General features: G+C 39.0%; 1 protein-coding gene across 1 annotated transcript; it reads left to right on the forward strand.

Annotated features, from left to right (window-relative positions):
* The first annotated feature begins 3071 nt into the window (after nucleotides 1–3071).
* On the forward strand, nucleotides 3072–15422 carry LOC133611306 (uncharacterized). Its single transcript, XM_061968003.2, has 5 exons — nucleotides 3072–3176; nucleotides 10374–10467; nucleotides 10556–10668; nucleotides 10746–10878; nucleotides 14693–15422. Exons 1-5 carry the CDS (start codon nucleotides 3154–3156, stop codon nucleotides 15254–15256), a joined length of 927 nt encoding a protein of 308 aa, XP_061823987.1. The 5' UTR covers nucleotides 3072–3153; the 3' UTR covers nucleotides 15257–15422.
* The last annotated feature ends 10716 nt before the right edge of the window (nucleotides 15423–26138 follow it).

A 26138-nucleotide genomic window follows, 5' to 3' on the forward strand; every position in this document is an offset into this window, starting at 1 on the left:
TTTATGTGGGTTAAATTTTTGCTAACAGAAATTAGTCCATTTTATTTTTTTATTTAGTATAACAAAGTTATATACCTTCCAATTACAGCACAATGTAATTAGAAATAAAAGTTTGTATTCTTTAAAATGTTTATTTGTATTGTTATTATTTATTATTACATTACATTACAATTACGGTATAGATTTTTTTTTTATTAGTTATTTATTCAGTTTAAGAGCATGATGTAGACCAAGGGTGCCCACATTTTTTCAGCAGGCGAGCTACTTTTCAAATGCCCAAATCGAGGTGATCTACCTCATCTTCATATCTATATATCTATATATATATATATATATATATATATATATATATATATATATATATATATATATTAACATTTATTTATGAAACAGATGTTTTTTGTTAACACGTTAAAGGTGTTTTATAAAAATACAAGCATGTTTAACACATGAATCATGTTGCAATTGTATGCATGTTCGAAATGAACTCAAAACATAACCATAACCATAACATATAGATTATTTTCTTTTATGAAGGCAAAAATATAAATTGGTGTATTACCTTATTCGGATGACATGCATTGATTGGAATTGGACGGGATTCACAGGAGTGCTGATAACTCCCACATTTTCGAATTTACATTGTGGAGGGGAAAATTGTTCTCTTTTCTGCCCAATATCACATTAAAATGGTTGGTTTTTGGCATGTTGTTTATCCGGCTTCCATAATCGTTTTTAAACACATTGCAAAAAATATATTGCCTTGCTAGCTTCGTGAGACTCTTATTTTGTTAGCGCAGGCAGGATGGAGCACTTTTATTGTGAAGACAGATGCTGTGCGGTCGGTCTTTAGGCTTTTGACAGCAGGTACGGCGTGAGAGTCTGTTGGAATAAAAAGTGTTTCTCGCCTTCCTGTCAGTCGTTTTGTTATTTATACTGAGCTCGCATCACCCAGCGTCATCTCACAAGATCTTCGGGTGCCGGGAGTGTCAATCAAGTGACGGAAGTGACGTCATAGTGAAGTTCGATGATCGCTAATATTTAGGACTATATTTTTAATGCCTGGCTGGCAATCGACTGACAGACCCTGCGCGATCCACCGGTAGCTCGCTATCGACGTTATGGGCACCCCTGGTGTAGACAAAAGCTCTGAGTCTGTCTGCATAAAGACAATTATTTTTTAAAGTAAATTATTGCATAGTGTTATAATGTGTGGCTCTATAAAGACAAGAATATGTTTATTGACAGTTGACATATTTTCTTCTTTTAAGGAGGGGTGTAACAGAAAATAATTGAGAAGAAGCACAGGGTTATTTGGAGACTCTAAATCGTCCATAAGTGTGAGTGGTTGTTTTTCTTTATATAGCCCACCTCTTGCGCAAAATCAGCTGAGATAGGCATCAGCTTACCCACGACCCCAATGAAGACAAGCAGTGTGGAAAATGGATGGATATTTTTAGATAGACATTATAATAAAGTTCTGGGGGGGCCAGATGTTTTCTCTGGGCCGCGAGTTGACAATCCCTGTTTTAAAAGGGTAGAGGAGTGATCACATAACAGTCAGCGCCGCTGCATGCATGCATGTGTGTTTGTGTTTGTACTGTTGTTTGAGTGCTTCAGTAAACAATCTGACAAATGTTTACTTTGTGTCTGTTTTGTACTCACCCTTCCAGGAAGCTACTTCATGCCAGCAACCACTGCTGTATGTACTGTATACAAAAGACAGATTACAACCCTGCTCCGAGGCTGCAAACAAAGTGACATGAGGTGACCGTAAATAATAGGGGTGTAACTATTGATCGATATATCAATTTATATTCCTAAATTTAAAGTATATTGATCTGTGCTTTTAAAAATAAGGAAGTTAAATATTAAATCTATTTTCCCTACTGTGACGTCATCAAAACAAAAATAGCGCATCGCTACAGTGGTTGAGAAAGATCACAAGAAACGCAAACGAGACAAAATCTTGAATTACAACACAAAAACTTTCAGCTACAGCACAAATGCAAAAGCCACAACAAAAGCAAACAACACAAAACAATAATATAAAGCCGCCACACAACTTGAAGCCACAAAATACGTAACCCACACATTGGAAGTAGGGCTGGGCGATATGGCCTTTTATTAATATCTCGATATTTTTAGGCCATATCACGATACACGATATATATCTCGATATTTTGTCTTAGCCTTGAATTAACACTCAATGCATATAATCACAGTAGTATAGGATTCTATGAAATTAAACCTTTGAAATGGTTTCCCAAAAACTCTTGCCTTCAACTCAATGGAAAGAAAGTCTGGAATATATTTAAATCATTTAAATAAACACTGCAACTCCTCAGTAGTAAATATTCACTCTGAATTATTCCACTCGCTTGTTGATGGTTATCAAAAAGTGAAACTTGCAAATGGAAAATTTAACCAAGCTTATTAGAGGATCCATCCATTGTCTACCGCTTATCCCTTTTGCGGTCACGGGGGGTGCTGGAGCCTATCTCAGCTGCATTCGGGCGGAAGGCGGTGTACACCCTGGACAAGTCGCCACCTCATCACAAGGCCAACACAGATAGACAGACAACATTCACACTCACATTCACACTGTAGGGAACCCACGCAGTCACGGGGAGAACATGCAAAATCCACACAGAAAGATCATGAGCGCCGGATCGAACCCAGGACCTTCATATTGTCACTGTCACTAACCCCTCTCGTACCGTGCTGCCCTATTATATTAGAGGATGTGTTAAAATTTAAAAAAAAATAAGCCCAATTAACAATCACATTTCCACTGAAATAATTAGTCCAAAATGAATAAGATTGATGTTTGATTTGAAATTATGTTTAAATAAGAGACTGTGAAAATTTGAGAAAAGCCCAAATAATAAAAAATTGTCCACTTAATTATTAATTATTACATTATCATACCCAAAACGTGTATGACACGATGTGTTGTTTTTCAAAAGCAGAGCATCTTCAGTTGGAAGATGTGAGACATCAAAGAGGTCCAACGTGCCAGTGACATAAAAGAGGCCTTTGACGTCACAAACTGGGACTCTGAGTCTCGTCCAGCCATAACTCCGCGAAGGTCCGATCGAGCAGAAGTTTCATTCTATTAGCACCATCAGATCCAACACCACTTCTTCAACAATGCAGATTTCATCGTCAAACAGGTGAGTTAAGTCTTAACATAACTTTTATTGATTTGAAAAAGCACAAACTGTTATCATGAACATAGATATAAAACTTAGCAGAGTTTCACTTGAGTAAAAGTTGTACCTCTAAACTCCGAAGATATTATTAGTATTATTACCTCTACAATTGTATTATTAGTATTATTACCTTTACAATCCACGGTTACTGTGTACTTGTATGCCAAATACACCTGGAACATTCCAAATTGCTCTTAACGCACTAAGGACGAACGAAGGTGTGCTTAACATATCATTTGACACGCTTGACTTTTGCGCCCACTATAATTGTTGTCGTTAAACGCTTAATAACGGTAATAACGAGCTAATATGTATTCATGTATTTCCAATTTGTGACCTGATTAGAGCTAAGTGGCATCATATCATACTAGCCGATAGCTGAATACACTTTGAGTCTGTACGTGAACTACGAATGTTTAACAAACGGCTCATTTGTCTTAATGTCGGTAGCAAGCCGTATAATGTTAGGCATGTACAAGGATATTTACCATTCTACACTAGTAATAAAACATGGATAAAGTGGACATTACCTTTCGGCGGTGTCAAGTCGGTTGGGAGCTTCTCTCCCGGGTGCAGCGTTGCCAGGTGGTAAATGACAAATTATCGGCGCAAAAACCGTTTGAGGTAAATTATGATATAAACCGGTAGTACCCAATAAGGCAAGGTGAGGCACTCCACTAGGTAGCTTAACCATGAGATGTTCAAAAACGAAGTAATAAAATAAAATAAGTTGTAATAGTTATCTTTTGGTCTATGCTTTCTATGTGAATTTGGTGTGGTTCATGTATATTTTGATAATTTTCATGGTCAAAATCGCGGAAATTCCGTGTTTCCTGGTGAAAATAACACGGACAAGAAGTGGGGCAGACACAGTTGGTACCTCCAGCGCTACACACAAAGTGTATTGAGCATAGACATCTTATAAGGGTACGCAGCATCGAGCGCTACTGCCTACTGGCGCTGACGAGACGCGGGGCCGCCATCTTGGAGTGGTGACCCGCTCCACTCAGTTCATTGCTCCTGCCAAATGAATTGCACTGTCAGCGCATTTAATTCATTTTACCTCACTGAATATCACTGATTTTCACGCGTTTTTTTGTCATACGTGCAGCTATGATAAAGGACACATGTTTTGGCGTGTTTTATTATTCATAGTTTGCTCAACAGTAATAGAATATTCTTATATGCTATATGTGACCAGACGTCCGAGATCAAAACTGGGAATATAATCCCAGAGAAGGGGGACAAAAACAGTCAGCTATTTTTAAATTCAAGAAACAATATGATTAGGTTATATATACATGCGTATATCATACATAAACAATGTATGAATACATTAGATATCTATATATCTTAGGGACCTATAGATTGTATCTCTGTTGCTGCAGCACCAGAGAGTTCATTCTGTCTTGACACTTTGTATTGATATTTTGTATTACAATATTCCCTTAAATGATAATATTTACAGTGATTGTTTGATATGTATTTTTTATGTATGTCGCTTTGGATAAAAGCGTTTGCCTAATACTTAAACATAAACATATATAAACACCTGAAAGTCTTTATATCAGCTAAAACCATCAATCTGTTTCACTGGATTCAGAATAAATCCAAATTCTGTTTTACCCAACAATGTTGGTATTTGAATATTAAGTATGACATTTTTAAATGTCATTGACAAGCAATTCTATTATGGTCATACTCTTGTTTGCTAGCGGCTACGATTTCAGTACTATTGAAGATCTTTGATCCTTCTCAACTCTGTGGTAATATTCTTTTCACAAAATACAACTAGTAGTAGGTTAATGTTAAATCTTACTTGTGAAAAGTAATCCCCCGATTCCTATTTTCAACAGTCCACTAATTTGAGCAGCAAAACGCTGAACACCAGCCGGCATCTTTGTTTTCTACCTGTCAACGGTCAGTTTAGGCTCCTCATCACCACTTCAAGATGGTGGCCGAATTTCTCGCGTCACAGCAACCAATGCTGCGTCTACTTATAAGATGTCTATGGTACTGAGCGTGTGTGGGATGGGGCGCGTGCTTGTTGCCACGGGGAAAAGGCAGTCCATGAGGCAGCAAGTACCTCTGCCTCAAAGTAGGAGGTGATATATTGTCAACTTGCAGTTCAATGCCCCTGCAGTACTCTGACTCGCCACACTGGGAGAAGTGGGGGCGCTCAAGCTAGCAGAGACACATGTCTATCCAGCGGAAGCCAGACTTTTTTTTAATTTTTGTTTTTTCAAAACCATAACAAAGATGGCATTTTTATTAGTGTAAGCCAACGTTTGTGGGAGTTTTTTGTCAGATGCAAAAATATTGTTTTATTGCCATCCATCCATCCATCCATCTTCTTCCGCTTATCCGAGGTCGGGTCGCGGGGGCAGCAGCCTAAGCAGGGAAGCCCGGACTTCCCTCTCCCCAGCCACTTCGTCCAGCTCTTCCTGTGGGACCCCGAGGCGTTCCCAGGCCAGCCGGGAGACATAGTCTTCCCAACGTGTCCTGGGTCTTCCCCGCGGCTTCCTACCGGTCGGACGTGCCCTAAACACCTCCCTAGGGAGGCGTTCGGGTGGCATCCTGACCAGATGCCCGAACCACCTCATCTGGCTCCTCTCGATGTGGAGGAGCAGCGGCTTAACTTTGAGCTCCTCCCGGATGGCAGAGCTTCTCACCCTATCTCTAAGGGAGAGCCCCGCCACCCGGCGGAGGAAACTCATTCCGGCCGCTTGTACCCGTGATCTTGTCCTTTCGGTCATAACCCAAAGCTCATGACCATAGGTGAGGATGGGAACATAGATCGACCGGTAAATTGAGAGCTTTGCCTTTCGGCTCAGCTCCTTCTTCACCACAACGGATCGATACAGCGTCCGCATTACTGAAGACGCCGCACCGATCCGCCTGTCGATCTCACGATCCACTCTTCCCTCACTCGTGAACAAGACTCCGAGGTACTTGAACTCCTCCACTTGGGGCAAGATCTCCTCCCCAACCCGGAGATGGCACTCCACCCTTTTCCGGGCGAGAACCATGGTCTCGGACTTGGAGGTGCTGATTCTCATCCCAGTCGCTTCACACTCAGCTGCGAACCGATCCAGTGAGAGCTGAAGATCCTGGCCAGATGAAGCCATCAGGACCACATCATCTGCAAAAAGCAGAGACCTAATCCTGCAGCCACCAAACCAGATCCCCTCAACGCCTTGACTGCGCCTAGAAATTCTGTCCATAAAAGTTATGAACAGAATCGGTGACAAAGGGCAGCCTTGGCGGAGTCCAACCCTCACTGGAAACGTGTCCGACTTACTACCGGCAATGCGGACCAAGCTCTGGCACTGATCATACAGGGAGCGGACTGCCACAATCAGACAGTCCGATACCCCGTACTCTCTGAGCACTCCCCACAGGACTTCCCGAGGGACACGGTCGAATGCCTTCTCCAAGTCCACAAAACACATGTAGACTGGTTGGGCAAATTGCTTGGAATTAAATTTAATTAAATGAATGTGTCTGCCAATGTAAAGGATTATATGCTGCATCCAAAATGAAATACTTCTCCAAGCTGGACTTTAAGACAAAATTAATGTGATCATACAAAGTAGGTTTTCATGGAGGATAGCTATTGCTGCTTCAGATACAAATACATACACTCACATTACTTGATATATTTTATTAAAAGAAAATGGGACCAAAAAGTATTTAATAACAACTTTATCAAAACTTTCGGACCCATTTATCATATCATAATATCATTTTGATAACCTTTTTATGAAAGCGAAGTACTCCCTTCTTTTTCCTGTTACTCTAATGTGCAACCTAAATCAACAATGATTAGAGAATTTAAGCAAAAAAGAGGAAGAAAAAAAACTCTAAAGGTATCTATGTACCTGGTGCTTAGTTCACCGCACGTCACTGAGTCCCAATTTGACAATACACAGGACCATCAGCTACAGTAAATATATTAAAAAAAATACCACCGGCAGTGCATAACGTAGCTTGTAGTGCAGTTTTACTTTTAAATGAACTAGCAGCAAACTTAGGAAAAGCTGCCACTGGCAGACTGATGTCTCCACCTGGCAGTTAAGAGGCTGGTAAGACAATTCATGCACATTATCAGACGCAATGTGGGGTTTATGCTGTTTGCCACCAGCCATGTGTTGAACGGGTCAAACTATCCTTCATTATGGGATTTTGCGGGAATATTGGTGGTACATTGTACAGCGTGTAAAAATCGTTGCACAAATACGTATATTGTACTGTTGGCACCTCTACTGGTACACTTTTGTTTCCATTGGAAAGGTAAATCATGTACCTGTATATTGAAAATACATCATAACTTGCTGATATGTCAACTGATTTTCATGCACTATACTTTATTGACAATGTCAAAACATGTTTTATTGTTAAAATATATTTAAAAAAATCAGATTAATCACACTTTTGAATTTCGATTCATCATGATTAATCATGCACAGTGAGTTACTTGCATACATAAATTAAAAGGGGACAAGCAAATATTGTTTTTCTTTTTCTATGCATTCTAACTAATAAATACATGCAATCAAACGTCAGCTGACAATGGAGCCTATGGGAGTTGCTCTATTCTGCCTCTAAAGTCCTTAAAACATGCAACCATCTCCGTCAAAGTTTTATATACACGCTGTAAAAATATAAGTAATGTAGTAACAGGCACATTCATAATAACATGTAAGATTTACGCATTTTGCTCATTTTAAGCATACAGCAGATCATTAATTAAAAAAAAAGGCCTCACACCGTTTGCTTTTTTCTTCAACATCACTGATTATAACTCACTGCAGACCAAAAAACATAATAAAACATCACTTACTGTATAACGTCTGCTCTCACTGGGATGCCCACTGATAGGATGTTGATATATTTCTATTTAAAGGTGGAATAATAATAATAATAATAATAATAATAATAATAATATTAGTAATCGTCCCAAAATAGAAAAAAAAGGTTTGAGGGGTGGACGAGCGTCTTTTTGTGTCTTTTTTTCCAATTTTGGGTCTAAATTGGCTGTCAAAGTGTACCAATTTATCTGATTATGTCCTCATCCTTCTACTATCAAGGTAAGAGGCATTTTTTATGGTCCACCATAAACTTCCACGAGCTCTGAGGTGAAAAAGCAGCTCACCAGCCAATGATGTCAACATAGCAGAACAAGCTAGTTGGCTGTTTATGATCACGGCGTCGCTATAAATAGTTTGTCTGTGTTAGCGCTTATAATATTAATATCACTAATACTTGGTTAATATTCAGTCACAAAATGTAAATGGAGTACTGCTGGCGTTTTTTGGATGGTTATATGGAGGGCTTTATGGGCGTATGTATATATACTCTATTGTAAGCGGACTTTTATTTACGTTTATTTACAAGTTAAGATGCATTAAAAAAAAATATTCTTCTTGTCCTTCGGTCTCCCATTGTGAACGATAGGTAAGATTCCAAAAAAGTGCAGTTCCACTTTAATAAATTGACCTCAAAGAAGACCCCAATATTTTGATACAAATGCAATGTTATTGTCAGAATGTCTATCACAAACAGTTTTAAAATGTTTGATTTGAGTGTACGTCATTTTTTTTGCTCAAAACACAGTCACAGTCTTTTCTAAATTCTTGTCAAGTAGTTTTGGGGAGTTACATTTTCCAATCAGAGTCTCGATCCTCACTCATCTTTGCACTGATGTATGTATTGACCTGATCACTGACCGTATAAAAACCCATGCCGCCTTTCAGGTAACCTTCAGAGGTTAAGGTGAAGGAGCATGTACTGTTAAAATAAATTGTGTGATTCATCTGCATGTATACATGATTAATGTAATATTTTTGTAAATACCGTAATCAAAAACATAATTGTGACAAAACATGTTTTTCTTACTTAAAGGGGCTGTTTGAAACGTATTTACAGGAGCCTAGAGGGCGCTAACTTTCCAATGTATTTTGCACATTATATCCCACCCTCTAAAGGTTTCTCCTACATAATGATGTAATTACGTATGTACGTAACACATGCACACACATTAGCTTTAGTTGACTTTAGCTAATAATAGCAATTTGGATAGCTAGCGTTAGCGGTCATTAAATGTTTATCCTATCATAACAACAACATGACTGCAAACTGTTGGTTCTCTTTGATTGCTTTTCAGTTTTGTATTTGTGCACATGCTCTCTGTGCGTGCGTGTTGACTAGACCGGGTGAGTGACAGCTGTAAACACCAATCATTTTATTTGGTCGGTAACAAAAATGTATTACATAAACTTTGTAATTGTGAAAAATATAGACAATTGTCAAACAATTGTGTTCTGTTAAGCAACTAATGGTAATATAATAAATACAAAATAAAAAAGACTCTTGAACGCATCATAATAATCCCCTCAATAAACCCCCTCAATTCCCCCCAAAAAACGGATTAACTCGCTGGACTATAAAAATAATATAACATACATCCGTAAACGTGGATGCATATGCAAAAGTGCAATATATATATATATATATATATATATATATATATATATATATATATATATATATATATATATATATATATATATATATATATATATATCCGTACAGTTATCTATCTATTTAAATCTGCACCTTATTTTGGAAATGCAAACACTCTGCACCTTGTTGCTCTTTTATCTTGCACTACCACGAGCTAATGCAACCAAATGTTGTTCTTATCTGTACTGTAAAGTAGAAATTTGAATGACAATAAAGGAAGTCTAAGTGTAAGTCTAAATAAGCTAGCTAGTGGTGTTCTGTTTATCTATTTTGCTTTGAAAAATGTTACTGTGAGGAAGTTGTACACAACACTTTTAAGAAAGGTTATTCAAAGTGTTCTTGTTTCAACAGGACAGAACGGCGTAGTGTGCAAACGTATAACGCACAATGTGCAGGCATTCTTGTTTTATTCAGTTCCTTGTTGTGCCTTCTATAACCAAAAAATAATGCCCTAAAACTTTGCCCTAACTAGTTTACGCTCGCCATAGTCACGCATCTCAAAAGAGCATGTCCCATCTATTTATCATATCTATTACCAAAAGTAGTGCTGCAATCATTTTGCTGATCTTTTTACATGGAAATATACAGTATGCTACCAACATTCTAAGTCTCTTGTCATTCTCTTTCCTATAGCGGTCTGTTCAATTATGACACTAATGGAATCCATGAGAAAATCTGGCAGCGATTACTATTTTCTCTCTTTAGTGAAAATGCATATACAGTAGAGGTAAGCAGCATGCTCACGCCTCATTTCAAATGATTTCTTCTCTCTTGTTGGAGCACAGAAACAAACTACATTGTCTTTGTGTTTGCAGAAGATGCATATTAGGCAGTTTGTGCTCATGAAGCAGTGGAATAAAGTTCCTGGACATATCACTGTGGACCACATGAAGCAGTGGCTCCTGGCTCAAATAATCTCCCTGGACAAGTGAGAACAGTACAGCCATGAATGCCAGATGACTTTAAAAGGGTGACAATTACTAAATCCACATTCTTTTTTTAAAGGTTCCAGAGAATAAAAAGTGATAGGTTACAGGCCTGGATCAGATCAAAGTTCCGCTTTCTGAACCAGCTAGAGAAAGAAGTCTGTAAGGATCTCATTGAAGAGATGCGCCTTTCACAGCTGCTTGGGAGGAGGGTAAGGAAATGATTATGTACACTTGTTGAATGTTTGTCCCACGGCAAGTCATACATTTTTCACCAAAGTTCATTATAGATCGACTGATTATCGGCCTGGCCGATTATTGCCGCCTATTTGGCATTTTGACATATATCGGTATCGACCATCTTTTTATTAGTATTTGCCTTTTTTTTTATACAACAACATCACTACATCAGCAAATACAATATATATATATGGGTTTCCACGGGGCATTAAAAAGTATTAAAAGTCATTAAATAGATTTTGTGAAAATTAAAGCCTAAATAGCATTAAAAAGCAATAAATACAATGTCCAGAGGCAAAAAAAAAAAAGTTATACATTTGTAGGACTGGGCCGAGAGTTAATACGTCAATCAATCAAACGATAAATGAAAGTAAACATAATAATCATCAATTGTCAATACATATATCAGCGGTCATCGATAAATGGCTATTATGTGCATTTATTTTCTTTCTCTGGCTTTCAAACTGGACACAAAATATCTTGTCAGGCTCAAAAAGCGCTGCCTTCATAGAGGACCTTTCGCTGGACGGCAAATTCAAACAGCTCTGGGGGCCCAAGCTTTGCCATTCTTTGGTCACTGTAGGCGTGTAGTCCTTAACTCTGACACCATGTCATGTTAATGCGGAAGCTGAACTTGTTTAATACACGACTCCTTTATTTTAGTCGTTTACAGTTCAACACACGAGCTAACTTGGCTAACATTAGCAACTCTCGTGAAGCAGACACCTCACGTGATCTACGGTGGCCAAGGATGGACAACCAAGGCAATTCTCACAACAGATGCAATGACCTGGATGAATGACATCCATACATTCAGAGAAAATCCATGATGATTGGCTGGTGTTCGTATGATAAGTCACAATTGGCTAAGGTTATGGTGAAACATTACGGACTGGCCAATTAGAGGCAAGATAAGACGGGTCATCAAAACTAATAAGCAAAATCATATTAGTCACGCACTCATGTCACCTGACAACGAGGGAATCAGAGCGGAACGCACAAAAAAACGAAAAACATACTTGAAATCAACAGAGAAATTCTCTTCCGCGGATTAGATTTTTTCCTTTAGTAATGAAGATGACGTGCATGAAACCCACGATAATGTGTATCCTTGGCCATGCGTTTAGATGCCCAAAATGTTAGTTTTTAGTTGTTTATTTTGTAAATCAAAACCAAAACTGCTCTCTTCATCGAAGACATTGAACACAAATTTAAGAATCAAACATTATGGTGAGCTGAGTTTATGAAAAGTTTTACTGCACATAACCATTACCAAATGTTCCTTAACAACACACAAGTCATTGTTTTTTTTGTCAAGATATAGTTAGATGCTGTTTTTTTACTGTAGCTAGAGAAAATAAATGACATTATAGGGGTGGGCCAAAAAAAACCAAATATAGAAGTAGTTGTAGGGTGTCCCCAGCCCCAGCTAAATGACAGATAGTTAATAGTAATGAACCCTTATTGGGTCTATTTGTACACTCTCAGTTACATTAACATTGTTATTATACATGTGGGCCCATATATAGAAATGCTGTTAAATGTAGCTTTGATGTAGCAAGCTACTTTTGGCGTGTAGCTATTCTATTAGAATAGCTTCCCCTGTAGCTTAGCTACATTAAATCGAGAGTAACTTGTCGAGGTGGGAATCTTTGGCCACCTCATGATTTGATTACGATTACGATTCAGGAGCTACGATTCGATTAAAAATCGATTATTAATGCATCTTCAATTTATGTATATTGATGCAGTTTTACATTTCTTTTTGTTTCAATTAATAGGCATTTATCACTTGCAACTTTTAAAATCAGTGCATTTGTAACAAGAAATTCCCATCACATTTATTAAATGAATGGAAATGTGTGCAAAACTGGAACATAAGTGCCGTATAATAAAGGAGTTGGTCGGATCACTTGGTGAGGTGGCTCGCTGCAGTCAGCCAAATTTTAGAACTGTCTGCATTACTTTATTTATAATACATAAATCGATTAGCAATTATTGGCGTTTACTAATCGATTTTATAATTGTCCATTTCCAAATTGCGATGCATCTAAAAATCGATTATATTCCCCACCTCGATAACTTGTAGCTGAGCTTACTACATTTTCCAAGTAACTTGCCCATCACTGGACTTGGGGAAATCATTTAAGTGGCATTAAAATGGCATTAAAATGCATTACATTAGATATGCTGATACCTGTAGAAAACCTGTATAAATATGCAATACCATTATTTAGTGTATAGTAATAGTGAAGTAATAACCACTGTTGAAGTACCAGAACTTTTGACTTTTGCCGGAACATCCAGTTTTTGTTCTTTTTCCACCATCTTCCCGGTTTTGTTTTGTTTGTTTTTTTGCGACAGCGGTGATGGCATACGCTCGACAATCCTGGGCAACACTCGGAACGTGGGTTCATTAAAGGAGCGGGTCGAGTTTTATGTTCTGGGATTCAAACAAATAACGCATCAGAGATAGATGAACATGAAGACGACAGAAAGATATCTCTGCCAAAAATCCAAACTTTGATTAAATATCTTGACGAATAGGAGATTATTATACAAGTAAAGAAGAGCAGGCAACAGCTCACACATTCTCATACTTTCTATAACATCCAGAACGTAATTATGTCAGCCAGCTTGATTAATGTCTCACCTATAAGCTATGTGAAAGAACCACAAATTGGTTTCATTTAAATGTTCGCAAAATTTCAGGGTCCCTCATGTACAAATAAACCATTATAATAATATAATAAACCAGTATTCAATTCATATACTGCTATAACATTTAACACAATTGAGTACATTAGATAGCAAGTTATTGTGATGTAAAGAACTCCTATATTTTTATATTCCGAAATGCAAATGTTGATGCTCCTCTGACCCACAGCAATAGACACTCTCCTGATGTTTTTTAGTGTTAAATTACCCACACTACATCAGCACCGCATATAAAATGATGTCGCTACTGGTTTGACGTTACCCAAAAAATATTGTTAAAAAACATTTTAAGCAAGGAAATCAAACAAAGCACCAATATGATTCAGTTTAAGAGATTGTTCAAATTACAAGTGCTCACAAAGTACAAATAAGAACAATTATGATGAACATCTTGAACCTTTTTAAAAATAAAATGACAATGATTACTTATGTATTTAATATTTGTTTAGTTATTATTTATTTATTCACTGTTCTATTACAAAAGAAAGAACAAGGAAATGGGATAAAACTGCTATTGTATGAAAAGGGGTAGGATAGCTCTGCTTATTCCTACTCCTTTTCGGACGTGCTGTAATAAAACAACTGGAAATATGTGATGCATTACATCGTATCGTATGCATGTTCAAAATAAATTTAAACTGAAACTTAAAGCTTTGTCCAGCTGTCTACTGATGTATATTATTCATGTTTGAATAACTTGCACTGCGAATATTGGCTCCGTATATCGAATAACGGTTATCGGCCTCCTTGACTGCTAATAATCTGTATCTGCCCTGAAAAAAACCCACATTGGTCGTTCTCTAGTCCACAAATCTTCTTTAATAAGTCACTTTCAACCTCCTTTAAAATGTTTAGGTTTGTTTTGGTCAAGTATCTTTGAAATGGTCGGTCCAGCTAAAATAAAGCCAAAATAATACTCACGACTAAAATAATTCAAATGACGTTGTAGTTTTATTGATCTTCGTACTTGTTGTTATTATTTCTCTTTGCCTTTCTTTTTATTGGTTTAGTCAAATAAAAATGTGCTGGAATAATTTTCCGACTCATTTGTCTTTATCTCTCTTGAAGGTCACACTGGAAGGTGTACAATTGGTTTTTTCAGTCATGTGTCCGGGAGCAGAGCGACTTGTTGAGACGTCGTTGCAGCAACTCTTCCACGGGCTGCAGGCGTTGTTTAACGTGAACGGCGTCGAGCTTGAGAAGTTAATGCCATACATTGAGTTCCAACTCGCAACTGCCCACTTGCTGGCAGAGGTGGTGAACTATACTGTCAGTGTTTTCCTGAATATCCAGGAGCTACCTGCTGACTGGCACATAGGCCAGGACCCCACTTCAGCGCCTTTGACAAGAAGGGCTGAGGCTCCCAGTGTGATTTGCAGAATGCTGAAACAGGCACTAACTTCATGCTACTGCCTAAGTCAACAATTGAGTGAAAGCAGGCTCGTCCACACCTGCATTTGGATGGTTTGTGAGAAAATGACCGACAGCATTTTTAGATACTTTGCTGAGGGCATTAAAAGCTCCCAGCTGCTGGACTTCGACCAAAGCTTTTTTATTGCACCAGGCAGAATTATGAGGGGCATCAAGGACATGGTCTCTATTGTGATGATCAACAATTACTTTTTACAGTGAATAGTGTGCTTGGTGCAGCATGTAAATAATATATATTGTTTTTGTGTGTGCTGAAGACTCAAATGATGCAGTTTATGTTTAAGCAGCATGAGGACTCCCATGCATCTCAGTTATTTATGTTTATATATATATATAAATGTGTCGTTACAGATATAGACGTTCTAATTCATTGCATATATGTCCTGTTTATGCATGTGTTAAATAAAATGAATTCAAATATTAGTTGTGTTTTTGTTTATTTTTACAGTTGATTGCTCCCCTTCTTTGGTTTATTTCACCAGAGAAGAACTCTGAAACATTGGACAGTCCCCCCTCGAACTTCTTTCAGCAGGCGCGCTTGTTAAACTGAGGCAGCAGGGATTACGCACAACTGCACTTCCATCCATTCACCCGGCGAATGTCTGCTCCCTAGCTCAGTGTTTTTCAACCTTTGTAGAGCCAAGGCACATTTTTTGTGTTGAAAAAATGCGGAGGCACACCAACAGCAGTAATCATTAAAAAAACGAAACTCAGTTGACAGTAAAAAGTTGTTGTCGCAATTGTTGGATATGACTTTAAACCATAACCAAGCATGCATCAATATAGCTCTTGTCTCAAAGTAGGTGTACTTTCACCACCTGTCACATCACGCTGTGACTTATTTGGAGTTTTTAGCTTTTTTCCTGTGTTGTGTTTTAGTTCTTGTCTTGCGCTCCTATTTTGGTGTCTTTTTCTCTTGTTTTGGTATTTTCCTGTAGCAGTTTCATATCTTCCTTTGAGCGATATTTCCCGCATCTACTTTGTTTTAGCAATCAATAATATTTCAGTTGTTTTTATCCTTCTTTGTGGGGACATTGTTGATTGTCATGTCATGTTCGGATGTACATTGTAGACATTGTCTTTGCTCCACAGTAAGTCTTTGCTGTCGTCCAGCATTCTGTTTTTGTTTACTTTGTAGCCAGTTCAGTTTTAGTTTTGTTCTGCATAGCCTTCCCTAAGCTTCAATGCCTTTTCTTAGGGGCACTCACCTTTTGTTTGTTTTTGGTTTAAGCATTAGACACCTTTTCACCTGCACTCTGCCTCCCGCTGTTTCCGACATCTACAAAGCAATTAGCTACCGGCTGCCACCTACTGATATGGAAGAGTATTACACAATTACTCTGCCGAGCTCTAGACAGCACCGACACTCAACAACAACACATCATTTGCAGACTATAATTACTGGTTTGCAAAAAATATTTTTAACACAAATAGGTGAAATTAGCTCATCTTCCACGGCACACCAGACTGTATCTCACGGCACACTAGTGTGCCGCGGCACAGTGGTTTAAAAACACTGCCCTAGCTGATAAAATGGACAAATTGCTGCTCCTAAACACCATAATCGCAGATTTTTGCTGACCCGCCGCCCCGTGTTTCACTTAAACATGGCTCAGTGAACACATACCGGATAGCTCACTACACCTATCAGCTCCTCAGAGCAGACCGCGTAAAAAAGTTCCCAGGGAAGACGAACGGAGGCGGTCTACTGTATGCTTCTACATCAACATAGATGTCAACAGTGTTGAAGCAGACGTGTAGCCCACATCTGGAGAGTTTTTTTTTTTAATAAACTAAACCGGTTTATTCACAGCGGGAGTTGTGACTGGAAGGAGACTGGAAGGTTGTGAGTTCAAACCCCGAGTCATACCAAAGACTATAAAAATGGGACCCATTTACCTCCCTGCTTGGCACTCAGCATCAAGGGTTGGAATTGGGGGTTAAATCACCAAAAGGATTCCCGGGCGTGGCCACCGCTGCTGCTTACTGCTCCCCTCACCTCCCAGGGGGTGAACATGGGGGATGGGCCAAATGCAGAGGATAATTTCACCACACCTTGTGTGTGTGTGACTATCATTGGGACTTTAACTGTAACTTGTTATGGCCAGTGATTATAACCCACTTCAGGCCTGCGTAACAGAGGCATTACAAAACCTGGCTGACCATATTGCAGACTTGGAGAAAAAAACATCCTAATTCCCTGATCATTATTCTATTTTAACAGAGCAAATCTAAACCACGATCCTTCATTAGCTGTACTTTAGTGAACCTCAAAGTTCCATTTTAGGTCCTCTTTTTTGTCATGCGGGCTATTCCACAGGTGCCTCGCGAGTTAAAAACAAACTTGTGAGAATTTTTTGCAGCAGATTCCTAAAACCAGCAAAGCGCTCCTGTAACTTAGACAAAATAAATAAACCAGAATCAAATCAATCACTGGTTCTTCATAGATAGATAGTACTTTATTGATTCCTTCAGGAGAGTTCCCTCAGGAAAATTAATATTCCAGCAGCAGTGTACAGAATTGAGATCGAATTTAAAAAGTAAAAAGTAAATAATGGGGGTATAAATGGAAACAAAATAGAAAAATATTACAATAGAATAAAAATAAAAAGCAACAATGAGAATACAAATATAACAGTATATATATGTATAAGAATATAACAAGCGAAACTAGGCATTAGTGACCATGTTATGAAAAAGTATTGCACTGTTATTGTTTTGCATCGTCTGTCATCCTAGAACCATAATAATATATACTACCATGTATTCATATATACAAAATAAGAATGATAGTGAAGGGAGAAGTCAGGCCCCCCGGTTGTCAGCCCCCAAAACAGTTTAGTGGAATATTCCTGATATAGAGTCACCGATTAAACTAACACGCATATTTAGGGACAATGGGACGAAATTGGAGATTAGTCTGAAGTGAGAGTCGGAATTATCACACTTCCACAATGATGGCAATTTGGTAATAATTAAGAGGAAGTTCGTTGGGCGGAACAAGTACTGTATATACAGAAAACATATCCTAAAGCGGTGGTTCTCAAACTTTTTTCACCAAGTACCATCTCAGAATACATTTGGCTTTCCAAGTCCCACCATAATGACCAACATTAAAATACAGTAGAGTAGTAGGCCTGAGTATTAATAAAAACAAGGCAAAGGTTTTTTTAAACAAGTATATTTAATATTTTTGGCCACTGTAATATCATACACAGTTAGAACAGTTGCACTGTGTTTGAATATAGGAAAATAAAACATTGTACTTTAATCAAGTGATTGTTTGGCGTACCACTAGATGGAATCCGCATACCACTAGTGCAGTGGTTCTTAACCTTATTGGAGGTACCGAACCCCACCAGTTTCATATGCGCATTCACCGAATCCTTCTTTAGTGAAAATAAAATGTTTGTTTTTTTCAAATTCAAGACAAAGTTATATGTTTTTGGTAACACTTTAGTATGGGGAACATATTCTAAGTAACAAAGACTTAATTTAGAGTTATTTGGACACCAGGTGAACATATTCTAAGTAACAAAGACTATAGAGTTATTTGGACACTAGGGGAACATATTCTAAGTAACAAAGACTTAATTTAGAATTATTTGGACACTAGGGGAACATATTCTAAGTAACAAAGACTTAATTTAGAGTTATTTGGACACTAGGAGAACATATTCTAAGTAACAAAGACTTAACTTAGAGTTATTTGGACACTAAGGGAACTTATTCTAAGTAACAAAGACTTAATTTAGAGTTATTTGGACACTAGGGGAACATATTCTAAGTAACAAAGACTTAATTTAGAGTTATTTGGACACTAAGGGAACATATTTTAAGTAATAAAGACTTAATTTATAGTTATTTGGTTAGGGTTAGGGTCAGGGTTAGAGTTAAAGTTAAAGTACCAATGATTGTCACACACACACTAGGTGTGGCGAGATTATTCTCTGCATTTGACCCATCACCCTTGATCACCCCCTGGGAGGTGAGGGGAGCAGTGGGCAGCAGTGGTGGCCGCGCCCGGGAATCATTTTGGTGATTTAACCCCTAATTCCAACCCTTGATGCTGAGTGCCAAGCAGGGAGGTAATGGGTCCCATTTTTTTATAGTCTTTGGTATGACTCGGCCGGGGTTTGAACTCACAACCTACCGATCTCAGGGCGGACACTCTAACCACTAGGCCACTGAGTAGGCCATGCCGAATAAGGCATTAATAAGTACTTAATAATGACTAGTTAAGAGCCAATATGTTACTAATTTGCATGTTAATAAGGAACTAATTAATGGTGAATATGTTCCCCATACTAAAGTGTTACCATGTTTTTTACTGGTGCACAAAATGAACCGTGTATGGACATCACCTTGTTCAAAGAACAAAACCAACACAGTGCATAAACTCACAACAAATTACACACCTGCAAGTCAGTCTGACTTCTGCTGTTGCCGTATCCGTAATACGCCGATAGGGAGAAGTTTGTATTTACACGATGAGTCGGGTGTGTCTTGACCTCCGCCGAACCCCTGAGGCTGACTCATTGAACCCCTAGGGTTCCATCGAACCCAGGTTAAGAACCACTGCACTAGTGGTACCACAGTTTGAGAATCACTGTCTTAAAGTGTTCATAATAACTATTAATGTGTCTTTGGGAATGTCAGCATGTAAGATCTAAATTGACTGACTGGGTTGTTAACGTCTCAGAGTGACGCAAAATCACTCGTATGTAAAACTCTTAAAATGAGTATTTTATAGCATGAAGTTGTAATTTATAACTATTTTGCAATGAAAGAAATTAAATATAATACCATTTGTCATTATTCTTTCACACAGAATCAGGAGGCCAATCACAACACCTCATCATGACACTTCCATCTACTATATTGCTGACCAGAAGTTATTGTCCAAATATATTTTAAGAGACAACTGTTATACAGTATGTGGCCCCTCTTTATTTTCTCTCTCGCTTTTATGTGCCTATTTTTCGCTGCATTTATCCCATATCCAACTGCAACCTCTCTGCACAGTTTATCACCAAGCCTCCCCGTGTGCCTTCATCCCTCAAACCACTTCAGCACATTTCAAAACCCTTTTGCATCCAGAGTTTATCACTCATGAGATGCCCTTTAAGAAGGAAGGAGGAGGGGGAAACACTTTGCAATTAATTGTGCATATGAAGAAAAATGACTAGGTGCAGAGTTGGGCTTCAGAAGTGTTCCTGGCCCTCCTCTTTTGTCATAAAAATATAATCTAGCCAATGCATATCACAGACAATACTGTGATATTGTGTATACCACAGCTTCTTGTACTATTTTTACATATCCTGTATGTACCTAAACTTCTATACCTGCGTGGATTATTGGAAGTGGAATTGAATTGACTATATATGGAAGCGTCAAGTAGTCTTATGAAAGGCACAGGCACCCATTTTCTTTACTATCCATTTAATTTTAGATTTGAGAATGGCATTCATATCTCCCAAATTGGATCTCAGGTATTTCAAAAAGACATATTTATGGCATCTCCATATTCTCACCAAAGCTGCAGGCGGACAACATGCCAAATCAATTCATACAGCAGCAAACAGTGACAAGTTGTTGCTAAAGTTAAAGTTAAAGTACCAATGATTGTCAGACACACACTATGTGTGGTGAAATGTCTTCTGCATTTGACCCATCCCCTTGTTCACCCCCTGGGAGGTGAGGAGAGCAGTGAGCAGCAGCGGTGGCTGCGCCCAAGAATCATTTTTGGTGATTTAACCCCCAATTCCAACCCTTGATGCTGAGTGCCAAGCAGGGAGGTAATGGGTCCCATTTTTATAGTCTTTGGTATGACTCGGCCGGGGTTTGAACTCGGACACTCTAACCACTAACCCACTGAGTTCCGCATCCCCTCTGCATGGCGGCCATTACACTCCCTCTAAGAAAAATCTGCTCATGTTTCCTATGCAGTAATAACAGTTTGAGTTTAACTTCATAATCATGTTGTAGTTATTAATGAACACACGTGGAGTTCATCCGTTGTAGTGTGTCAACCTTTATCCATAACCCAATCAGTCAGGAGGCCTCTGCAGAATGTCTGTGTTTAAAAACTGCACTTTATTCATTTCCTCAGATTAACACATCACTCCCTGCTCTGACACAATCATTTATTTTAGATTAATTCCTAAAAACGGGGCAGGTCAAATAAAATGTGGGTGATTGAGTAAGTGCAATGACTGTTGGACTTTGAGGTCCTGGAGGATAAATATCTCCACCCAGTGGTCACTGTACAAACTACAAGTCAAAGATCTATAGGACTATAAACATAGATTGCCATATGATTGCATATTGTTACACATGCCATACATCAGTTATATCTTTTTACCCTCCCCCTGTTTCCTTTGGCTTTCATCCTTGATGTTGTCACGTCCTCCCTCGTAAAAGCACTTGGGTTCTCCTAATGAAGAACATTCATCAACGTCTCATTGCTTTGAACCATGCTTGCACCCTCTACTCCCGTCATGCACTGGAACTGTGGATGCTCCCCAACAACCATGCTGTTCAAGTTCAAACCAAACACTTTGCCTCCATTTGTAAAGCAGCCTCAGCATGTAACACCACTTTTTTTTTTTTTTTAGAGCCGGGCTTGTTATCAGTCAATTGGCTTTGTCAGAACTGAATCATTCTCTTACTCATCTGTGAGCTCACAGGACTGACTGAACACCTAATGAGGTCTGCAGCCTTCCGCTGTCGCCGCCATAATGCTCTATTTGGGCGTCCAGCGAACAAATTACGCTGTAGAGGAATAGAAAGTGGACTCTGGGGCCGCTTGTCACGCGGTCCATGAGCGCAGGAAAGGTGCAGGAGACAGAGGGTCCTTTTGAAAGGATTAATTTATTAAGCGCTTTAGAAGTTACCCTTCATTGCACTTCAACGCCCTCCTTGACCATCCGTATCGCCACCGAATCAATCCCTGACTACAAGCTCCACGTCCACCGTCAGCATTCATCAAGCTGCAAAGAGGCAGTGATCAGGAGGAATAGGCTTGGGTGGTGGTGGTTACAAGTGCTCATGTCATATCACACTACAAGGGACGTTACATCAAATAGAGTTGTCGGGATGCGATCCTGCTGAGAAGGAATTTTAGATTAACAGTGAGTAAAAGATTGCCTTTTATCGCAGAAGACACCATCAGATTTCTGAATATGATATGAAAATCAAAACAATTGGTCTCCCATTTGCGCTTAACTGTTTTTCTTTTACGCACTTGAAGTTACACATATTTGTGTTATTCGTATTCTCCTCTCCAGCCTGTGGATACGCCCACCCCGCCTAAATGTAGCAAAAGTGCTTAATGGGGTCATATCATGATTTTTTCCAACATTTAAAACCCTTACTTGTGGTCTACATCAGTGTTTTTCAACCTTTTTTGAGGCAAGGCACATTTTTTTCATGAAAAAATCCGGAGGCACACCACCAGCAGGAAATGTTCAAAAATTAAACTCCACCAGGTCGTCGTGCCTTATTTTGAGTTTGTTGGTGTTTTCCTGTGTGTAGTGCTTTAGTTCTTGTCTTTGTGTTAGCAAGCAAGGCTATTTACGTTGTTGCTATCCTTCTTTGTGTGGACATTGTTGATTGTCATGTACGGATGTACTTTGTGGGCGCCGTAAGTTTTTGCTGTCGTCCAGCATTCTGTTTCTGTTTACTTTGTAGCCAGTTAAGTTTTACTTTCGTTTTGCATAGCCATTGCCTTTTCCTTTCCCTTTCGTTAATTTTTGGTTTAAGCATTACATACCTTTTTACCTGCAAACTGCCTCCCGCTGTGGTCTGCATATTGGGATCACAACAAACCATCCTCGTCTCACCCGACATATTCCGATTTTTACAAAGCAATTAACTACCTGCTGACATGTATTATGGAGTATTACGTGGTTACCCTGCAGAGTTTTACACAGCACAGGCAATAAGCAACGGCACATTATTTGCAGACTATAATTATTGGTATGCAAAAAATATTTTTGGGACCAATTAGGTGAAGTTGCATAATTTCCCAAGGCACACCAGACAATATCTCACGGCACACTAGTGTGCCGCGGCACACTAACTGGTTGAAAAACACTGGTCTACATAACATGTAGTGGTGTTTTTTTTGTCAAAACTTTGCATCAATTATGTTTTACAGACAGTCTTCAAGCCGCTTTCTGACCGTCTCTTCAGGGCGGTCTGTGGACGGTCTTATTTATGTGCCTCAATCTTTGACTGCGTCTTCACCCGGACAGCCATGTTGTAGTCTACTGATATAAGCTGTATAAGTCTTCTTGTGACTTCGTGGGTCCCCTCCGTGTACTACGGCTTCCTCCCACCTCCAAAGACATGCACCTGGGGATAGGTTGATTGGCAACACTAAATTGGCCCTAGTGTGTGAATGTGAGTGTGAATGTTGTCTGTCTATCTGTGTTGGCCCTGTGATGAGGTGGCGACTTGTCCAGGGTGTACGCTGCCTTCCGCCTGAATGCAGCTGAGATAGGCTCCAGCAACACCCGCGACCCGAAAGGGACAAGCGGTAGAAAATGAATGGAAGATATAACTATACATTTGAACTTTGCGCTACTTTGTATTACAAAATGCAACAGTGAGGATGCATGTGCATGTACAAACCCCGTTTCCATATGAGTTGGGAAATTGTGTTAGATGAAAATATAAACGGAATACATCCATCCATCCATTTTCTACCGCTTATTCCCTTTGGGGTCGCGGGGGGCGCTGGAGCCTATCTCAGCTACAATCGGGCGGAAGGCGGGGAAACAATGATTTCCAAATCCTTTTCATCCCATATTCAATTGAATGCACTACAAAGACAACATATTTGATGTTCAAACTCATAAACTTAATTTTTTTTTTGCAAATAATAAATAACTTAGAATTTGATGGCTGCAACACGTACCAAAGTAGTTTGGAAAGGGCATGTTCACCACTGTGTTACATGGCCTTTCCTTTTAACAACACTCAGTAAATGTTTGGGAACTGAGGAGACACATTTTTTAAGCTTCTCATGTGGAATTCTTTCTCATTCTTGCTTGATGTACAGCTTTAGTTGTTCAACAGTCCGGGGTCTCCGTTGTGGTATTTTAGGCTTCATAATGCGCCACACAATTTCAATGGGAGACAGGTCTGGACTACAGGCAGGCCAGTCTAGTACCCGCACTCTTTTACTATGAAGCCACGTTGATGTAACACGTGGCTTGGCATTGTCTTGCTGAAATAAGCAGGGGCGTCCATGGTAACGTTGCTTGGATGGCAACATATGTTGCTCCAAAACCTGTATGTACCTTTCAGCATTAATGGTGCCTTCACAGATGTGTAAGTTACCCATGTCTTGGGCACTAATACACCCCCATACCATCACAGATGCTGGCTTTTCTACTTTGCGCCTATAACAATCCGGATGGTTCTTTTCCTCTTTGGTCCAGAGGACACGACGTCCACAGTTTCCAAAAACAATTTGAAATGAGGACTCGTCAGACCACAGAACACTTTTCCACTTTGTATCAGTCCATCTTAGATGAGCTCAGGCCCAGCGAAGCCGACGGCGTTTCTGGGTGTTGTTGATAAACGGTTTTTGCCTTGCATAGAAGAGTTTTAACTTGCACTTACAGATGTAGCGACCAACTGTAGTTACTGACAGTGGGTTTCTGAAGTGTTCCTGAGCCCATGTGGTGATATCCTTTACACACTGATGTCGCTCGTTGATGCAGTACAGCCTGAGGGATCGAAGGTCACGGGCTTCGCTGCTTACATGCAGTGATTTCTCCAGATTATCTGAACCATTTGATGATATTACGGACTGTGGATGGTGAAATCCCTAAATTCCTTGCAATAACTGGTTGAGAAAGGTTTTTCTTAAACTGTTCAACAATTTGCTCACGCATTTGTTGACAAAGTGGTGACCCTCGCCCCATCCTTGTTTGTGAATGACTGAGCATTTCATGGAATCTACTTTTATACCCAAACATGGCACCCACCTGTTCCCAATTTGCCTGTTCACCTGTGGGATGTTCCAAATAAGTGTTTGATGAGCATTCCTCAACTTTATCAGTATTTATTGCCACCTTTCCCAACTTCTTTGTCACGTGTTGCTGGCATCAAATTCTAAAGTTAATGATTATTTGCAAAAAAAAAAAATGTTTATCAGTTTGAACATCAAATATGTTGTCTTTGTAGCATATTCAACTGAATATGGATTGAAAATGATTTGCAAATCATTGTATTCCGTTTATATTTACATCTAACACAATTTCCCAACTCATATGGAAACGGGGTTTGTACAAGCCGGTCTGCCCCACAACAAAAGGATAGAGGAAAATAAGGAACTTAATGACCACAGAGGGCTACAATGGCGAGCTAGCTCAAAGCTTTATCGGGTAAAACTCTACCATATATGGATAATCCGCTGATGTCGCATTTGGGAAAAATGTCACAAATTGGACATATTCAGAATGGATTGTTTGGAGGACGTATGAAGGAAGGCAAAATTGTTTAATAAATATCTCTGCCATGCCAACATGGTTTGATTTAAAATTTTCGAGACCTATGCACAGCCCAAATACACAGAAACATGTACCAATAGGTAAGAACCTAGAAGGCACCAGACATTGAAACAATGTTGAGAACTTGTTGAATTAGGTCCTGACATTAAGCAACTCATACCTAAACTTGGAACAACAAGCTTTTTGACAATGTTTATTCAATGTCAGGTTGTGACGTTGATTTGACCATTGAAATTAAATTTGGTCATTTCCCAACCAACAACGCTGATCCAACGTTAGACATCAACGTTGTCTCAATTTACAAATACAACTATTTATCAACGTTGTTTCTAAGTCAATTTTAAAGGACATGTGTGTATAATCAATCACACACGCACACATAAGCTCAAACACCTGTCTTCTAAACCCCTATGACTAATCACAGCTTCACAAACATTTGGACTAAACAGAACTCTTAAACCTTTTATGCAAAACCAACTTTTCTGACCTATTGGTACCTGGTTTTGTGTATTTGGGTTCTGCATAAGTCCCAGAAATTTGTTATCAAACCATAGAAG

The sequence above is a fragment of the Nerophis lumbriciformis genome, linkage group LG08 (assembly GCF_033978685.3).
Source record: "Nerophis lumbriciformis linkage group LG08, RoL_Nlum_v2.1, whole genome shotgun sequence".
NCBI classification, from domain to species: Eukaryota; Metazoa; Chordata; class Actinopteri; order Syngnathiformes; family Syngnathidae; genus Nerophis; species Nerophis lumbriciformis.

Coding starts and splice junctions, on each gene's coding strand:
- LOC133611306 (XM_061968003.2), top strand. CDS start 3,154: ATGCAGATTTCATCGTCAAACAG. Junction 3,177..10,373: donor CAGATTTCATCGTCAAACAG/GTGAGTTAAGTC, acceptor TCTTTCCTATAG/CGGTCTGTTCAATTATGACA. Junction 10,468..10,555: donor AAAATGCATATACAGTAGAG/GTAAGCAGCATG, acceptor TTGTGTTTGCAG/AAGATGCATATTAGGCAGTT.